At 36.2% G+C, this 20280-nt stretch overlaps 1 protein-coding gene across 2 annotated transcripts; it reads left to right on the top strand.

The window, feature by feature from the left end:
• Positions 1-581: 581 nt before the first annotated feature.
• Positions 582-20099, top strand: LOC106882010 (ELAV-like protein 1-B). 2 transcript variants are annotated; one of them, XM_052975354.2, is made up of 2 exons: positions 582-678; positions 18033-20099. In XM_052975354.2, the coding sequence occupies exon 2, from the start codon at positions 18104-18106 to the stop codon at positions 19058-19060; it is 957 nt and encodes a 318-aa protein (XP_052831314.1). In that variant the 5' UTR covers positions 582-678; positions 18033-18103; the 3' UTR covers positions 19061-20099. The 2 variants fall into 2 exon arrangements, with proteins under 2 accessions (XP_052831314.1, XP_014788037.1); XM_014932551.3 differs by lacking the exon at positions 582-678 and adding an exon at positions 7227-7283 and having other exon boundaries at positions 18033-19925.
• The last annotated feature ends 181 nt before the right edge of the window (positions 20100-20280 follow it).

Here is a 20280-nt window from a genome sequence, read left to right as displayed (position 1 = left end):
CTCCATACAGTATATGTGTGTATTTCTTTATATGTGTATGTGTATCCGTGTGTTTTCTATATATGTGTGAGTGTATGTATCTATCTGAGTGTGTGCATGGTTGTATGTGTTTGTATGTATTTCTGTCTGCATGTATCTGTGTGTACGAGTGTACGCATCTGTATGTATATGTTGTTTCATGTTGAATGAAATGGGTCTTAATATTTTCATTTTTCATTAAAAATTTCTCCTCCCTAATAGTAAATGGTAAAATATTCTCTCTAAATCGTACAGACATTCACATAAGTTATTTTTAAGACCGCACAGCTCGTACAGAAATACTGACAGGAATCGGTTAGTTAGGGTTGCCATGTCGAAGACAATGAACCCAATCAAGAACTGAAATACTTTTTAAAACATTAATTTTCGCTCTGCTAAATAAAACAAGTTTGCAACAACAATCTTTATCGCGTTTGAATAAAACAATGCAAAAACAGCAAATTTATTATGGGAGTTTGAAAGAATTTAACGTAGTCACACGAGCCTGCGGTCCGGTTTCGATTCGACTTCATGTCTTTTGTTAATCACTATGGCTTAGAGATAAAATGCTGGGGCTACTGTTCGGTTAGTGTAGGAGTATCATATACGTAACATAACGAGTTGAAATATTTCGATCAATTGAGATTATCCTAGCAATTGGTAAGTACAAATTTTAGTTGTGTTAAAGGCTAAAAACAAAAAAGGTAGTTAACTCTCATAAAATTAGTTGATCGAACAACTCAGAATCTTTTCTGTTTCTCTTTTGTCCATGCTAGATATCACTACTATTGTTTAAACTATGTCTAAACAATTTTTGGTTGCCTTGTAGCGTGCGGTCAACCTAGCCATTTATACTTTAGCATGCAGTCTAAATCTGACTCTGAACCCTAACTTGACCTTAACACTAACACGAACCCTAATCCTAAACCCGAATCCTGACACTCATCCAGATCGGGTCATGTCACAGCGTATGCTACGGATATTGCAGTCGAGTGCAACCAATTTTCTCTGGTTTTCAAAGAGCTTTGATTGACTTCTCAGTTTATTCCCGAACTGTCAAATATTAAGTAAAAGTCGTTGCTTAGCTCCTGGTCGACTCTTGCTCAGCCAATCTGTATTCAAACGTTTAACAGTCGTGACTAACCCGTGTTACGAAAAAGCCATAAGACTACATGGTGTAAGATATTGGTTTCAAATTTTAGCACAAGGCCAGCGGCTAAATCGATTACGTCGACACCAGTAACTGATACTTATTTTATCGATCCTGAAAGGATGGAAAGCAAAGTCGACCTCGACGGAATTTGAAATCAGGACGTAAAGATAGATGAAATGCCTCTAAGCATTTTGCCCTGGGTGCTAACGATTCTGCCAGCTCGCCGCCTTAACATGGTGGAAGATATTGCTGTATCTTTCATTTATTTTTTACTTGTTTCAGTCATTGGACTGTGGTTATGCTGGAGTATCATCTCGAAGGGCTTAATCGAATAAATCGACCCCTGTACTTATTTTTGTCAAGTCTGGTATTTATTCTATCAGTCTCTTTTGTTGAACAGTTAAGTTATTGGAACATCATCAAACCAACACCAAGCAGTGGTGGGGGAAACACACACACACACACACATATACAATGAGCTTCAGTTTCCGTCTGCAAGATCCATTCACTAAGTTTTCGTTGGCCCAAGACTAAAGTGGAAGAGACTTACTGGGACTGAACCTGAAACCATGTGGTTTAGAAGCAAACTTCTTACCACATGGCCACGCCTGCGGATGGTTAAGCAGGTCTCAACACAGTTGTGTTATTTCAACTTCAATCTGGCTACATGACCCCATGGGCAAGTTCTTCTTTCAAAGCTTTGAGTTAACCAATACCATTTGTGTGGAATTTAATTTAAGGAAAGTATGCAGAAGTTCATCACATATGTAATATATCTTATATCTTTTACTTGCTTCAGTCATTAGATTGCAGCCATGCTGGGGCACTGCCTTGAAGAATTTTAGTTGAACAAATCGACCCTAATATATATTTTTTTCTTTACTTTTTTAAGCCTGGTACTTATTCTGTCGGTTTCTTGTGCCAAATTGCTAAGTTACCGGGATGTAAACACACCAGCACAAGTTTTCATACAGTGGTGGAGGACAAACACACACACACTCATACAACACGTTTTACTATTGGCTTCTTTCAGTTTCCATCTGTCAAATCCACTCACAAAGCTTTGGTTGGCCCAAGGTTATAGTAGACGACTCTTGTCCAAGGTGCCATACAGTGAGACTGAACCTGGAATCATGTGGTTGGGAAATAAACTTCTAACCACACAGCCACGAAGCTAAAAATTTCACAACAAACAACAAATACTTTTTACTATGATTTCTCTTTCCACTCCAGTGATTAAGTTGAGGAGACTGTAACATTTGAGTTCATTGATCAATATCCTTGACCTCTTCTGTGGTATTTTCACAGGGAGTAGATTTTGATAGGTAGGTCAAATAAAGAGTCAAAATTTCAAATTTTAATTCTTTTTCTGACCAACAAATATTTTGTCTATTATCGTTTCTTTCATGCTTTTGTATTCATATAGCTTAATGATATATACTGTTTATCTGGTTTAAAATTCATGATTATTTACAAAATTAATCAATCTATTTGACCCTTTATCAAAATGGTGTGACCTAACCTTGTTTTTGAGGTTATTTTTGTAGTAAAAAAAGAGTTGTACAAAAAACATACTTTATTTGGTAGCTGAAAGATTACTGAATCTTTTGATACCTCATCATCATCATTTAATGTCCATTTTCCATGCTGGCATGGGTTGGACAGTTTGGCTGTGGTCTGGAGAGCCAGCAGCTGCACCAGGCTCCAATCTGATCTGGCAATGTTTCTACAGCTGGATGTCCTTCCTAACACCAACCACTCCGAGAGTGTAGTGGGTGCTTTTTACGTGCTCTGACACGGGAACCAGTCAGGTGGGCCTAGCATTGATCACGTTTGGATAGTGCTTTTTATGTGCCCAGTCATAGGGTACTGGCATTGGCCATGTTTGGTTGGTGCTTTTTATGTGTCACCAGCACGAGAGCCAGTCGGGGGGTACTGGCATCGACCACGTTCGGATGGTGCTTTATACGTGCCTCTGGCATGGAAGCCAGTCAGGGAGCACTGGCCACAGCTACTATATTGGTTTTACTTGACTCATCAGGTCTTCTCAAGCACATCATATCGCACAACGCATCAGAGGTACTCTTAACTGGGCCGGATATGCATGGCTGTGATCTCACTTTAGTTGCAGGGACTTCTCAATCATAGCATACTTCTAATGGTCTCGGTCTCCTGTCATTGCCTTTGTGAAGCCCAGTGTTTGAAGGTCATGCTTCACCACTTCATCCCATGTCTTCCTGGGTCTACCTCTTCCACAGGTTCTTTCCATAGTTAGGGAGTGGCACTTCCTCATGCAGCTGTCCTCATCCATATGTAACACAGGACCATACCAGCACAGTTGTCTGTCTTGCACACCACATTTAATGCTTCTTATGCCCAACTTTTCTCTCAAGATACTTACACTCTGTCGGGTATGCACACTGACATTAACACATCCAGCAGATCAAACTAGCTTCATTTCTTTCAACCTACACATGTCCTCAGCAGTCATGGCCCATGTTTCACTGCCGTGTAGCATGGCGGTTCGCTCACATGCATCATACAGTCTGCCTTTCATCCTGAGTGAGAGACCTTTAGTTGCCAGCAGAGGTAGGAGCTCCCTGAACTTTGCCCAGGCTATTCTTATTCTAGCCGCTACACTCTCAGAGCAACCACCCCCACTACAGACTGGGTCACCTAGATACCAGAAGCTATTAACTGCTTCTAGTTTTTCCCCCTGGCATGTGATGGAATCTGTTTTCTGTACATCTTCAGGGTTTATTGTCCCTGTGCATCTGCCACACACTAATACCAGCCCAGATGATGGATGTCAAAAGATGAGAATGAATTATTTGATCAGCTTGGTGATATAGTAGAAGGTACCACATACTGAAACCACATGATTGGGAAGTAAGTGTATCTAGGATAAGAGAGTAAAGACCCCCTTTGGTCAGGAATAACCATGGGATTGCACCAAGGAAGTTCCTCTCTGAGGCACAAGTCTGGAGAAGGTTGTTTATGGAAGCCCAGCAGTTACCCATGCATATCAGCCTCCCCTCTCCACACCACTGATGTTATCCAAGGGAAAGGCAAAGGCCAATACAGCTTGGCACTAGTGACGTCGCAGCTCATTTCTACAGCTCAGTGAACTGGAGCAATGTGAAATAAAGTGTCTTGCTCAAGAACATAACGCACAGCCTGATCCGGGAATCGAACTCATTACCTCATGATTGTGAGCCCAATGCTCTAACCACTGAGCCATGTGCCTAGTGTATCTAAGACTAAATTATTTAATGTCTCCTTCATTGTTGAGGTTGTTACCAAGTCTCAGATCAGTCCTCAACTGGCAGGCCCTTGATCAAAGACATTTCAGTTGTGACTCTCTAGCATTGTTTTTTTTGGGGTCTCCAAGTGTATGTAGGACTGCATTATTTAATGTATCCTTCCTTATCATATGAACAAAGTCAATATAGTGCAATGAAACCCAGTACTTTCTTTATCCCCCCACTCCCACCACCACCACTTTCGTGGTACTCTTCGCCTCACTCGAACCATTGTCTCACTTTTACTCACAGCAATCATTTTCTGCTTATTCTTCCCTTTGGAAGTTCTAGCTGCATTTGCTCTCCCCCCCCCCCCGCTTTTCTCTCTCACAATCCTTTCTCCATTACTTTACTTCCACCTCAACACCACCCCAACCCAGACCCCGGGTTAGGTTAAACCCCATGGAAGTCCTAACCACTTAAAAGATTTTGGTCCCCACCCTCATATATGTAACTCAAAATATAAACAATAATAAACCATTAAATAAATTTCTATTTTTCAAAATGAAACAAAGAAAAAAATGATGGAAAATAATGTTTATTTTTGTATACTTCTACTTTATTTATATTTGAAAAGTTTTTTCTCACTTTTTCTTTAATTGCAAAGTTTTTGATCAAATCCTCACTGACACCATGGACACTTCAAAATTATATTTCTGATCCTATAAGTAACTTTGAATATCATTTTAGCAAGTTTAAAGTGATTTCTTTTGTGCCATAAACCATTTACCATTTTCTGTGGTGCCCCTTAGGTGTTCTCTACTATTGCCTCAAGCTGACCAAAGCCCAGTGAGTGGATTTGGTAGACAGAAACTTTATATATGTGTCTTTTGTGTTTGTCCCCCCCCCATTGCTTGACAACCGGTATTGGTTTGTTTATGTCTCCAGAACTTAGGAGTTTGGCAAAAAGAGACCACTAGAATAAGTATCAGGCTTTAAAAAACAAGTACTAGAATCAATTCGTTCGATTAAAACTTTCAAGGTGGTGCCCCAGCATGGTCACAGTTCAATGACTGAGGCAATTAAAAGGTAAAAGATACTCTTTAAAGTGGTTGATATTAGAAAGGTCATCCAACCGTAGAAACTGATTGAAGATGGACGCAATAACAATGTAACCCATACGAGCATAGAAAGTGAAAGGATAATGCAGCTGCTGATGAAAGGGATAGATAGATAGATAGATAGATAGATAGATAGATAGATAGATAGATAGGTAGGTAGGTAGATAGATAGATAGATAGATAGATAGATAGATAGATAGGTATGTAGTTAGATAGATAGATAGATAGATAGATAGATAGATAGATAGATAGATAGGTAGGTAGGTAGATAGATAGATAGATAGATAGATAGATAGATAGGTATGTAGTTAGATAGATAGATAGATAGATAGGTATGTAGTTAGATAGATAGATAGATAGATAGATAGATAGATAGATAGATAGGTAGGTAGGTAGATAGATAGATAGATAGATAGATAGATAGATAGATAGATAGATAGATAGATAGATAGATAGATAGATAGGTAGGTAGGTAGATAGATAGATAGATAGATAGACAGAAAGAAAGTCAGAGAGACAGATAGAAAGCCGGATAGACAGACAGACAGATAGAAAACGGGTTAGATCGATCGATAGATATAGCGAGAGAGAGAGGAGAGATTAGATATATACAATTTTAGTCTTGACGTGATGAATCTGATTTATCCTAGTCGTTCTGCCTAGATAACATTTGATATCATTTGATGTGTAACCTCTTCATAGCAAAGCTAAAATTATTTTTAAAAGAATTATACCTGACAATTCAAATGTACACACATGCGTATGTATGAGTTTGAAAAGTCAGTTTATGACGAAATTTCGAAGCCACTGTTGGCAAACATTTTAAAATATCAATGTTTATCTTAATATCTAAAGTGAAATATTTTAAGTCAAGCAAAACACGTGACAAGTATTACCAAACGTGTAGAGATTAACTCAGTGCCTTGTTTAAAAATAGGAAAATGCAAAGCTCATCATTTTAGTGACTAAAGGGAGTATACCGTCGCTTTAACGCAGTAGTTTCCCTTTAGCAACTTCCTGTGACAAATCACCTCCTCCTCCTCCTGTCATTCTATATTTGTATCTTTTTTCTCCCCTCTCATTGAATTACTGTATCTTTTCGTCGTCCTCTTTCATCCAATACATGTATCTTTTTGTCCTTCTCTCTATCCTTCAGCTCCTCTCTCTCTTGTTCTATAGCTCTATCTCAATCACTTTATCTTCTCTCATTGTATGATTGTATCTTTATTCTTCATCTTTTTCTCATTCTAAAGCTATATCTTTTCGTTCATTTCTTTCTCTACTTTCATAGCTGTAACATCTTCTCTTTCATTGTGTTGCTAGCTTTTAGTTCTTTTTTTATTTTATATCTATATATCTCTTTATCTTTCTCTCTCTCACAATCAATTTGTTCTATCTCCTTTCCCTCCTTTCTCTCTCATTCAAATCCTATGCCCTTTTGTTCTAGGCTCTCTCTCTCATTCGTTTCTGCCCTCCTCCATCATTCTATATAACTAGAACCTTTTATTCTCCTCTTTCTTTCTCTGTCTCTCTCTCTCATGCCATAGCTGTATCTTTTTATTTATTTATTTATTAAAAATATCCGTGAGTAGTCGGAGTAATTCGAATGAATGCTTTTGTTGAACGGAAATATCCGGAAACAGTCGAAGAATAATTTATTGAGGTTGACTTTTTGGGCGCTCGAAAACAGCCGACTTTAACCGAATTTAGTTTAAGGTAGAAGCCGCCATATTTGATCTCTATCTAAAGGTTAGTACAATTTTCTGCTTTCTTTTCGAAAATGTGTTACCTTTATCATATTATTTCCTCTTAACAGTGTCGCAAGTTGTGACAGTAATATAGACGAAACGTTCGGCAAGAGCTTCGTTTGTCTTTTGCTAGCTTTACAGTGTCGCTTGACATGTTTTCTTTTGCGTCAAGTCGGAGGGGGTTTGAAATTTTCAGCCGTTTTTCCTCCTGTGTGTGGCATGTTCTTTCGCCAAGCTCACTACTAGTCGCCACCATGTGCTTCATTTGACATGTAAACCCTTTCTCTCAGCCACTCGATGGACACTTTTTCAAACATGCACATCTTTTGTTGGCTTTTGGCGGGTGGAGGGAGAGACAGACAGAGAGGGGGGGAGGCTCTTAGTTTGACGAAACAAAAGATGCATCATTTATTTAGGATTTAATATTTATTATTATTCCACACCATTAATCATGCCTACATAAATATATATAATATATGAGACATAATACTTTCTAATTATTATATTTTTTCTTCTTTATCCTACCTCCTTAACAATAAATTATTTCTAATCTTTCAACTGTGAAAGAAGAAAAAAGATTTAAATTCAAGAAACGGGGGTTTTTTCTCTCCCCCCCCCCATTTTATTCCTTTTATATATTGTACATAATTTTAAGCTTTGTTTTAATTCTAGGTTTCTTTTAATTTTATATATGTATATATAATTTTAATGATTATAACGAAATGTTCTATCATCATAGTTTAACAATCATTAAAATTAAATTAGATCGGATTACAACATAAAATAAAATAACTCTACCAAAATCTTCAGCATTTTTCAATTTAAAATAAACTTATTCTTGATGGCAGCATGATCATTTTTCCCTTGAAGAGAGAGGACAGAAACATTAAAAGAAAATCTCTAGAATTTAAATTTTGCTTAGCAAAATGGATAAAAGACCTTATACAGAAGCGGGTATTTTATGGATGAGATTTTCAGTGTTAGATTAATGTCTTGTTCATCATTATCATCATCATTCCGTGCAACATTTTAAGTTTGGTCCTCTCGAGGTTTTATTAAGTTCAAATCTGGCCGGAGTCCACTACGCTTGCCATTTCTTGTGTCGATGACAAAAAAAATGTGCCATAAAGTGTACCGAGGTCAGTGATAAACCTATGGTGAAAATCGTGGTTTGGGGCCAAATGTCATATAATTTTAATATTTTGTTTTATTTAGTATTTATTTTCCATAATTTAGATTGAAACAAAAGAATGCTGTCGTCCCTCGATTTTTAATTTACCTGTCACGTGTGTGTAATGCAAATGTATATATCTCTTTCTCTTACATACTTTCTCTTTGTGTAACTCGCGTATTACATACACGCATTATGTGGATACGTACGCATATGTAAGGACATATATATAAATATATATATATATATATGTGTGTGTGTGCATGTATATATATATATATTTAGAGACACACGCATACGTATTGTATATATTATATTTTGGTGTCTCTCTCTTTGTTTTTTCTTCATTGTAGCCACCTTTTCTGTCTGATCCATTAACAATGCATTTTGTCGACAATCGGAATATGAAATTAATCTAGACAGATCCTACATATACATCCACGCACATTTGCTTGTTATATACGACATTGTGTAAATGCGTGCATTAAAATGTGGTTGTGTAATGCATATGTACGTACGTATATAACATACATACATACATACACACGTCATTGTGTAAATTCTTACATTAAAACCTTGTGTAATTTTGTAAATTAAGTTTTAAAATGTTACATTTAGTCTGCTCACTCGTTTATAATATATGTATGTATATATATATATATATATATATATATATATATATATATATGTAAAACTGATTCTGTGTCCAATTTTCGCTAATGGATTCCTCATCTAGTTGTTAAGCTAGCGAGAGAGAGAGACAAGAGAGGAAACGGCACTGAAAGGCGGATTCATGTTATATGCCGGCCGGTATCAACCAGTCAGAACAAAAAGTCTAAAATTCATGTCTTCTCATTTTCTCACTTGCTGCATTCTATTTATTTTCACTCGCAAGATTATTTTTTCTTAATTCGTTGTCATCCTTCTATATTTCTCTTTGTTGTTTCGGATTATATTGTAATATATTAAATTAATTTGTGTGTATATATCTATCAAACTCTAGCCCTCTCTGTCTTTCTCTCTCTCTCTCTTTATATACATATATATATGTATACACACACACACGTTTGTGATAGAGCTGACGATATAATTATGTTAAATTTGAGATTGAGTGGGGGTAGAGGTGGATGATGATTAATAATAATGCCCTAAGGTCATTTTTATTTTATAATTATAAGTTAGGTGGGAAAAAATATTATTTTTCAGTGCACGTGTTGATCGAAATAGTTTTTTTAAATTTTATTTTATCATTGACTTAGTTGTATAAAATCGGGTTTATTTATCTTGTTAAAATTTGATGTTGAGGATTATAATTTACGTTTATAAGAGAAATTATTCATACATTAGGTCTATAAATATGTGTGTATACATCGATGTCACATACTGAAGTTTGATCTATATAGATAGATCCCATTTTTAAACAAATTATTTTGAATTTCAACTCTTCTCAGCACAATGTGGCATCTTAAATGTACTTAATACTGTGCTTACTCAGTGCGGCTTTATATAGTCTAACGTTTTTTTGTTTTTTTTACCAAGTTTCCTGCGAGCAGTCAGTGTCCTTACCTTATTCTCAGGCCTCTTCCATCATGTACGCACGCGTGTGTGTAATACATATATATATATATATATATATATATATATATATATACACACACACACACACAGAGAAAGGGTGACTGCACGTTAGTACTTTGTACAAAATTAAAATATATAGTGTGGTATTAAAGCCGAAACTTTATAATCGCTTTTTAGGGAATAAAGCTGTTGGATTAAAAAACAAAATAGTTTTCTTTTTACATATTGATGCCTTTTGTCGAATGAATGAGCAATTACAATGATTTGTTGTAAAATGTGATGGAAGAGCGTGAGGATAGGAAATGAATGTACACACGATATACAGGTATAAGTATATAACTAAATATGGGGGAAATAATGATATTGTTTATTTAAAAGTGGAATTTGGCTTTTGTAGGGTTTTTGTTACGCCGAAAAGCGGGTGGTGTATGTATATTTTACCTCCGCCAGTCTTCCTTGCTTTCAATATTATTGTGAAACTTGTTAGAACGTCGGTGGAAAAAATGCTTTGCGGCATTCGTTCTGGGTTCAAATAATACGGCCGAGATTAACTTTGTTTTTCATCCCTTTCGGTGTCGATGTAATCGACTAACCCCCTACCTATAAAAAAAATTTCAGGCTTTGTGTCTATAATGTATAGAATTATCATTGTCAGACTTAATGGAGTTCTCTGGTGGTGGTAGTGGGGTGCTTTGCGGCTTTAGTTCCTGCTTCTTGACGTTCTGAGTTCAAATCCTGCATACGTTGATTTGCCTTTCATCCCTCCCAGTGTCGTTAAAATATTACTATGTGGCGGGTTAAATGGCATCGACGAAACCCGCTTCCCCTCAAAATTACTGGCCTGTGCTTCTCTACTAGAAATAGTTATTTACAAATCCATTTCTGAAATATCAAACAAGCAAGCTAGCGGTCTCGAACACGTTTTCGCAAGTTTCTTTCATATTTGCAGCCTCTTATGTGCCTTGTATGCGCGTGCGCCAGTTTGTCTCCTTCCCCCTTCATCCTTCGATGCCTTCAAGATTTGTAATATTGAAATGTTTTGACTGTTCATTAGTGATTTGTTAGTCTCCATCGTCACATATATGTGTGTTCACATAGATGTGCGTGTGTGTATGTATATTCAACGATCTTGTAACTAACTGCTGGTTCGTTCGCGCTTGCTTTTCTTTCATCCCGCTCCCTGCTTTTTTTCCCTCCTAAAACGTGTAACATAATACAAGGCCCACAGGGGTTTAGCTAACAAACCGTTACCGAAATTTTTTTTGTTTTTTTAATTTTCCTATTATAACATATTTGCCCCTTCACCGACGACTTCTAAGTTTTTTTTTTAAACATTAAATCTCGCAACATTTTGACTAGGAAACTATAAAATTAAAAGCAATTCAGAATTTGTTATTGTTTTTGCAGTGCCATATGTCAAGTAATTTAATCAAAGATAATCCCTAATTAGAAAGTTGCAGTGAATCATTGTTTAATTCATGATAACTAGATTGAAAATATAAATAAACAGTATTGAGAACAAAAATTCTCTATTCTTGGTGGTTTTAAAAAAATTTTTTTTTTAACTGTGAATCTTGGATTTAAAGAAAAACCGCTTTAGATACAAAAGGTCAATGGCTGTCGAGCATTTATTAATTTTTTTTTCTTTTCTAGTACATAAATGCTTTTATAGTTTGAAATCCAGCAAGTGATTTGATAACGCGAAGGAAAGTCGTGGTTGCAATTTTGTAGTTTTAAGGATTTGTGTGTGTGTTTAAAAAATGCTATTTCACTTAGCATTGGCTTGGATTTTGGTGTATGTCCTGTAAGTGATCAGTCGTTATTGGTAAATTGACCGTGTAATCATGATTTCTTTATCGGATGTCATTATCATGTAACGTCCACTTTTTTTTTTTTCACGCCAGCAAAGGTCAGACGGAATTTTTTGAGACAGACTATTCCATGGCCAGATACCCTTTGTGTCGCCAACCCTCACCTGTTTCCAAGCAACGTAATATTTTTCAATAACTGGGCATGTTTCTCGTAAAAGACTAAATTAATCTCGCTTGCCTCACCATGATGTTTATTTACAAGCATCACGTGATGTCTAGAACAAAGGTGCGCGCGGTCAGCACGTGTGTGTGTGTGTGTGTGTATCGTCGTTTCAATTTCCACTTTACCACGCTTGCATGGGTCGGACGGAATTTATCGATTTTTCTACAGCCGGGTGCCCTCCCTGTTGCCAGCCCTTACTTGTTTCCAAGTAAGGTAATATTTCCTTATGCTCAGACAATATTGAAAACCAAGGACACGTTTTTGCATGACAGTGACAGTACATATATGCATATTTAACAGGCTTCTTTCAGTTTATCCACTAAATCCACTCACAGGGCTACAGTAGAAGGCACCCACCTTAGGTGCCACATAGACATACACACACGATGAGCTTCTTTCAGTTTCCGTTCACTAAGTCCACTCCTTAGGATTTCGTCAGGCTGAGACTATAGATGACACTTGCCCAAGGTTCCCAAGACCGCAAGGTTGGGAATCAAGCTGTTTAACCATACAGCCAAGTCTGTAATTTTTCTGTTACTACTGTTGATATATTGCTTTCTATGTGGTTTTTAGTGAAGATATAATTTCTGCAGCTCACCACAGTATGTCGTTTCTCGTGCAAGGTTGTTTGATTCATATTTTAATTGTTACTAAAATTGGGACCTCTTGTCATTCAGGTGCTAAGAGGAACAAGTTGCATTAAGTGTCCTGCCTTCAGTTTTGGAGAAACTCTGAGTTACGTAATTGATTTTTGGTTGAGTGATGTAATGGTGAAGGTCCTGCTGGTTTGTCATGACAATTCTATCATAAAGGGCAAATAATTTCTGTTCTTCCATTGTGATCACTTACAACCTTTATTCTTAGCTATGCTTTATGGTCAAAATATAATTGAATGACCTTAGTCTGTGATAGCTACCGTAGCATACAATAACTTGTAACCTACAATAATTTTGGAGTATTTGTATTTTCGACTTCTAAAGTCGGAATGAATTCACTAGGACATGAAATGGTTACTTTCTTGAATAATAAATCTCAGTGTGTATGTTTTAGTATATGGTAAACCTATGATGCATGTTAGCAGTGGCGTGCAATGGACTAGAAGCAACATTACCTTGCTTGGTGACTAGAAGGGCATCCAGCCATAAAAGAATCCAACCATTCGTTGCCGGTTGAACGCCTATTGTGCAACAACCGACTGCACGTGGAGAGGAGCCAGGAAGCAACACCATGTTAAAGCTTATCTTCAAGCATTTATCTAAAATTAAAAGACTTAACCGTTTAGCATTTAAATTAACTATATCTAGCCAAGTCTGACCTCTCACACCTTCCCTACAATGTCAGTCAAAAATTAAACAATCACATCGTTAAAATCTTGAAGCCACAACATAATGCATGATTAATTCAAAACAATGTGAATAAATAAGTATTACATTCAACAGGTACTAAAAGCTAGTGTATTTGATGGCCTATAAGACGCAACTTTTTTACCCATAAAATCCCCTTATGTCCAGTGCACTCAGTGTATGCGCTCAAAACATATGCTACCATCTATTGGTGAACAATCGCCTATGGTATGTTTATATCGAATGTGGATGCAATAAATTGCTTGTAATTACTGGTAATAACAAAGTTATACAGGTAAATGAAGGAATTAAAACATTATTTTAGTGCATCTTATAGGCCATCAAATACAGTACTTATTTTATATCCTCATAGACCTCCAATTCCTTGTTTGCATTTAATGTTCCTCTGTTTGTCATTTGGGATGTGATTTAAAAGCAAAATGGGTGAAGTCTTACTGATTGTTAAAATTATCTTATTGAACTGGATTTTAGCCTTCCTATGCAGAGCCAATTGTTTGTTGGGTTTATAGTAGTAGTAATCATGATAACCAACTTGAAAGATTGTTGGTTCTAGTCTTGCTGCTGTGTTGTGTGTTTGTCCAAGGTAAATCTCACATCTTGCGATTCACTTAGATATTGTTGGGTAGTGTTAATTTGTTACTACATGCAACAGCAATGTAATTTTTGTATCTTCCCTGGTACCAGCTGTAAAGGACTGACGTCCTAACTTATTTAGTGTCCTCTCCATAAAACTATAGAGATTAAACACTGATTCATGATATAGATGCAGGCGTGACTGTGTGGTAAGAAGCTTGCTTCCCAACCACATGGTTCTGGGCTTGGTCTCTCTCTGCATGGCACCTTCAGCAAGTGTTCTCTACTGTAGCCTTGGGCCGACCAATACCTCGTGAGTCAATTTGGTAGGTGGAAACTGAAAAACTTGTATGTGTATGCCTTTGTGTCTATGTCCCACCACTACCACCACATCTTGGTAGTTTGGCAAGAGTTCAATAGAATAAGTAACAAGCTTGAAGAGGGGGGGGAATTAAAATTAGTACTGGGGTCGATTCATTCAACTACGAATTCTTCAAGGCGGTGCCCCAGCATGACCGTAGTCTAATGACTGAAACAAGTAAAGCATCAAAAATATAACACATGGAAAGATTAAATATCTTCCCAAGTTCGTGACCTTAACGTATAACCAGTCTGTCTACGAAGGGAGAGAACTCTAGAAGGTTGCAGCTTGAGAGAATATCGATTTTGAAACGTGTAAGAAAAAAATATCAATGTATTTTGTTTGAGTTGATAATGTAGCTTTCTAGCTCAAAGGAGCAGACTCTGTTCTGGTAGTGATAGAAGGGGCAGTTTTCATTGTCAGGTTTTTTTTAAATATACTCTTGAATATATGTGCATATAGCAGCAGTGCACCTTGTCTCATTTTTCTATGCCAAGTTCACATAATGATAATTCATTCCAAGTTATATGTTCTGATCAATCTCAGGATGGAATTTGCATTTGATGGACCAGTGTAAGGTGTCTACAGCTTTTATTTTATCACTTGTGTCCATTAGGTTATATTGTAAGGTGACATAGCTCCACAACCTGAAACTACAGAATCCTTCTATCAGTATTAGTTGACCGAATATTCCCCAAGTATAGCTTTATGAAAGACGAACTCTCGGGCTCGGCTATTTCCTGGAGATATAACTAAGACAAGGTGCAGGCATGGCTGCATAGTTAAGAGAAGTTGCTTTGGTACCATGTGGTTAGGGGTTCAGTCCCTCGGCATAGCCACTGTTTGTGACCAATATCTTGTGAATGAAATTGATAGACAGAAACTGAAGTCCATCGTCATATTCTGTACATGAGAGTTGATGTTGCTCTCATCTTCAAATGTGTGTGTATGTACATTCTCTGACTGTAAATAAGAGAGCCTCAATTCATACTGTTTTGTTTCCAGTCATTTTCAAAAGCATGTCTTGACTATTTATCTTCGTTTTTGCAGATGTTGGAAAGTAAATGTTCAATCAATGTTGAGAACAGTCTCATTTTGTTTGAGTATGTTCCCTTCTTTATAAGAAATGAATACACTTTCTTATAGTTATTGTGGCAATGAACCATTGAATGATATTTTGTATTATTCAACTTCAGCAAATCAGAATTATGGCTAGAAATAGTCAAATCAGTCCCTAAAACTTCGGAGAGAATAAACAAAGACGGCTTGAATACCTTTATTCATAGGGCTGGATTTAACCCTTTGTCAAATGTTATACTTATATGTTCATATTTTATAAAATTAATCCTGTATTATCTTGTAGCTTTGAGGTTTTGAAGATGTGATTGTTTATTTTTAGAATGACATTGCAGGGTAGGTGTGAGAGGCTGGATCTGGTTAGTTTGAACATGAAACAGGTAGAATATTGGGCTGGTTTAAATGCTAAAGCATTAAACATCAACACCTGTAATGTTTGACTTTTGTACCATCAATACTATCAATGAAATATTAATTTCATTGATAGTATTTCTGAATATATTTGCATACTGGCGTCGATTTAATCTACCCTCCTCCAAAATTTCGGGCCTTGTGCCTAGAGTAGAAAAGCTATCAACTCGTTTTATATTTTTCATTTACCTGGCAAGTCAGACTGGCTTTGTGTGTGGAAATCTACACTGATACATCATCAGACTCAACTAGATGAGAGTAAATTACATTGATGAAGTCAAGATGACGAAAATATGCCAAATTCTCCTCTACCTGCAGGGAGGGACCACTATTTCCCTCCCTGCAAATTAACTGAGAAATTAATTACCTGAAATTATCTCCCCTGCTCTTCGATAGTTTCTAATCATTGCCAAGCAATTCTTTCTTACTCAGAGTGAAATTTCTAAGAATTATCATGAAAGTTTTGTATTGTTTGTTTGTAAAATATCAAAATATAGGGAAAATGTAAATATTAAAAATCATGTAGTGTTTGTCAGTAGAGATTAACAGTCCACCTTCTCAAAGAAAATATCCATTTTGAAATATTTGAACTACAAGTACTAATCAGGACCATTAATAATTACAGGGCCAGAAGGCAGTTATTTCAATCCTAATGCTGACATGCTTATTTTAAACTGTGGTGAATGACCAAGAAATTAAGTTGGTCAGTAGCACAAGAAAAAAACTATTTTATTTATTTACATCTTTATAATCATTCTGTTTTACTATCAGCAATAAGTTATTGCTGCTGTTAATTCATTAAAATTATTAAGCTGCTGCTAAGTAGGTGGTTGCCTTTCTTGTATTTCTATTTTTGTCATCATCACTTGTATGTAGTTATCTTACTCTTGCTAGTAAATACATTCAGTTTACTGTCAAATGTTATACTTATTTTTATTTATTCAAGTTGGTTTGAATTATGTATAGCTTCAATGATGTGATTATTTTTATTCTCTGGTCTTATCCAGAGTACAGCATCAGTGAAAGGAAACCCAGTCAGTTTTGTGTGAGTCTAGGTCTTTGACATGTCTCATTTATAGCAGATATATGTCCATTTGCTTATTTTCTGGTCTACATGATTTGGTAAGTGGCCCACATAAACATTGGTCCCCTTCACTGGGCCTAGCAAGAGCCATCACTTTGATTCTCTTTCTCTCAGTATGAAGTTCATTTAAAGTTTGTTCTGCTCTTACTGCTGAGTGTTTGTAATCAACAAATCCAAATCCATACCTGCAACCTGGTGAATTCTGGGCTTGTACGTGAACAGTTCATCAGGATTCCCTTGCATCTCAAAATGTGGCTGATGCTGCTCATCGGTACCTTATGAAAATAGTTGCTCCACTCCCCTTATCTTAGACTTCTGAAAAGGTTCCATGTAGACTTCGTGGTATTAGATGTGGATGGCTTTGCCTGTATCTTTATCTTGGATTCAACTGCTTTTTTAATCAAGTTTTGTATATTAGCCCCACTTTTGTTACAGGCTTGTCTTGAACTGTTCTAGATTAAAAAGTTGTTTCAATTTACATTCCAAATACTTACTAATGATTAAGTTATTTTACTAAATTCTACCGAAGTTTCAAAATGGACTGGAACAAAAGCAGTGTATTTCCACATAAGTGATAATTAAAGAATCCAATAAATCTTTTTATTGGAATTGAACTTGAAACCCGAGCAAAAGTAAAAAGAATCTAATATTTACTCTCTTGACAGTATATTATTAGCATGTCTGATTTAGAACTCCTTTATACATACAATTACCATTAGAACCTAATTCAAAACTAAACACCCATCCTCTCCTAATGAGTTTTCTGATATTAAGTTGTTGTTTTTTTTTTGTTATAGATTTACTTGATGTCTACATTCACAAGCACTCTCATCACAAATTCTGACAGAATATTCTTACATAGTTTATAAATATATTTAAAAAAAAAAAATCCGTATTAATGTCTTAACACTGCTTCTGGAGTTTATGCAGTTACATCAGTAGTGAGTATTGAACTACACACATGAAAACGTGGTTTTTATTGCAACTGCGAAAAATAATTACCTACATCAATGAAGTTTATGTTTGTTTTGTTGTTTTGTTTTTTAATCTGTGATTGGATAATAGTCCAATTAACTTTTCTTCTTTTACTTTTCTAGGGAGAAAAGCCCTGTGCAACTGTTAGCAATCACTGTGTTGGAGCTGTTATGACAGACAAGGGACTGTTGCCATGGCAACAGAAGATCACTGTGAAGATAATGGTGGGAATCTAACCAACTTAATAGTGAATTATATCCCACAAAGTCTTTCCAATGAAGAATTCCGAGCCATGTTCCTGACCATTGGTCCAATTAAGTCATCAAAAATAATTCAAGACAGGGCAACAGGATACAGCTATGGATTTGGATTTGTTGATTACGAACACCCAGAAGATGCTGCAAGAGCAGTTCAAACTTTAAATGGACTTCATATTGAGAACAAAAGAATCAAAGTGGCTCTTGCTAGGCCCAGTGGACTTGGAGTGAAGGGGGCCAATGTTTATGTGAGCCACTTACCAAATCATTATGCTCAGAGCGACCTTGTTAAGCTCTTTGAACCTTATGGTATTATCATCCGTTCCAGAATAATGACTCATCCTAACACTAACCAATCTAAGGGAGTAGGCTTTGTTTTGTATGATCAGAAAAAAATGGCAGAAGCTGCCATTGCTGACTTGAATCAAACTATACCTCCAGGTGGTAGTGAGCCAATAATAGTAAAATTTGCTAATGAAGCTCCCAATTCTAAAAAAACTCGCCCTCCACATGAACAATACATGAACAATAATAACAGCATACAACAAACTTTCTCCACGCCTATGCTCATGCGTAATGAACGATTTACAAGTCCGGTGCCTGTCAATTACTCTCCTAACAACCCCAACCCTAACCCAAATAATGACATGTCTAACAGTCCAGTGTTGTTTATCTACAACACTGGCAATATGGATGAATCTGACCTGGGCCAGCTTTTCTGCGGCTTTGGTACTGTGCAAAAGGCCAATATTGTGCGTGTACATCAGAAGACAAAAGGTTATGGCTTTGTCACGATGGCTAACCAACACGAAGCAGAAAATGCTGTCGGCAGGCTCAATGGATACCGCTATCGCGGTTGGGGACCTCTCCAAGTCTCTTTTAAAAACAAATAATTTACTTGAGTCTTATGGGTTATTTTCATTTACACCCCCCCTCTTTTTTTTATTTTTTACTTTTTTAGTTAAAAATATCTATACTCTTATTTTGTTTTACTATTAATTTACTTTTCGGCTTCTTTACTGTGGAATTTAAAAAACAAAAAGTGGCAATTGAAGCTGCTACCAACTGTGTATCACTTTGGAGGTGATTTCTCCTCCCCTTCCCTCTCAAAGGTTACAAAGTTATCAGTAATTTTAAGAAATGGCAGCTTCCCTTTCTTTTAACTTTATTATTACATATTGTTCTTAAGCTAATTAGTGGCAATACAATAGTTGTTGCATTTTCTTTTATTATGATTATTATTATTTCTTTATAGTTACCTTGACTTATTTTCAAAAGAACTTAAAAAATGGTAACATCTTGTATTGATAGATGTGTGTTTAAAAAAAAAAAAGCAAAAACAAAAACTGATACTAAGGGATTAGCATGTTTTGTGGCTTCAATACACAAACGCAGCAGTTTGACAAAAAAAAAAACAAAAAAATAGCACCCCTAATGTAATTTCATTTCACCTCCCCCTTTTTGTTTTTAATTTATTGAATTTTTAAATTTATTTTTATACGTTTTCCTCCCAAAAACCTTTTTTCTCCCCTTCCTCTCTCTCTCTCTCTTTTTAGTAAGAACGCAAGCATTCTTGCAAATGTCCATATTAAGGCAGAAAATATTGGTTTGACTGGTCCACTATTCATTATTCAATTATGTTAGGTGTCTTCATGAATGTATGAATAAAAAAAGCAAAAACAACAAAAACATCTCAGATCATTCCTTGTAATATTTTCTAATAAATAAATTCTGCTGGCTGTAATGCTGCCACAAAAATTGTTTTGCTCCAGTGCTTCTCTCCTCCCTCCCTCACCACATTGCTAAGGCAATCATGACTTTGAATTATATATTTCCCTTCCCTCTTTTTCTTCTCCATTTCAGTTCCTGAAATCATTTGAAGAATCTTATAAAGAACTGTCTTGGTACAATAAATATATTGACTCAAGCTGACTTGGTGTGTTCCTTCACCTCATCTGATATATATATGTGTGTATATATCTAAATGTAAGAATAAGCCAGATGTTGATAAAGTTGAAACTGGAATCTGTAACTTAAATTCAAAATTAGCTCTTCAAATGCGAAGTCTCTGGGTTAACTCTCCGTGCTGAAGCATGCCTTCAGAATATAAAAC

Source organism: Octopus bimaculoides, chromosome 21, assembly GCF_046866305.1.
Source record: "Octopus bimaculoides isolate indiv1 chromosome 21, ASM4686630v1, whole genome shotgun sequence".
Lineage (NCBI taxonomy): Eukaryota > Metazoa > Mollusca > Cephalopoda > Octopoda > Octopodidae > Octopus > Octopus bimaculoides.
Note: the sequence above shows the minus strand (reverse complement) of the source record. Positions and strands in the feature narration are given on the sequence as shown.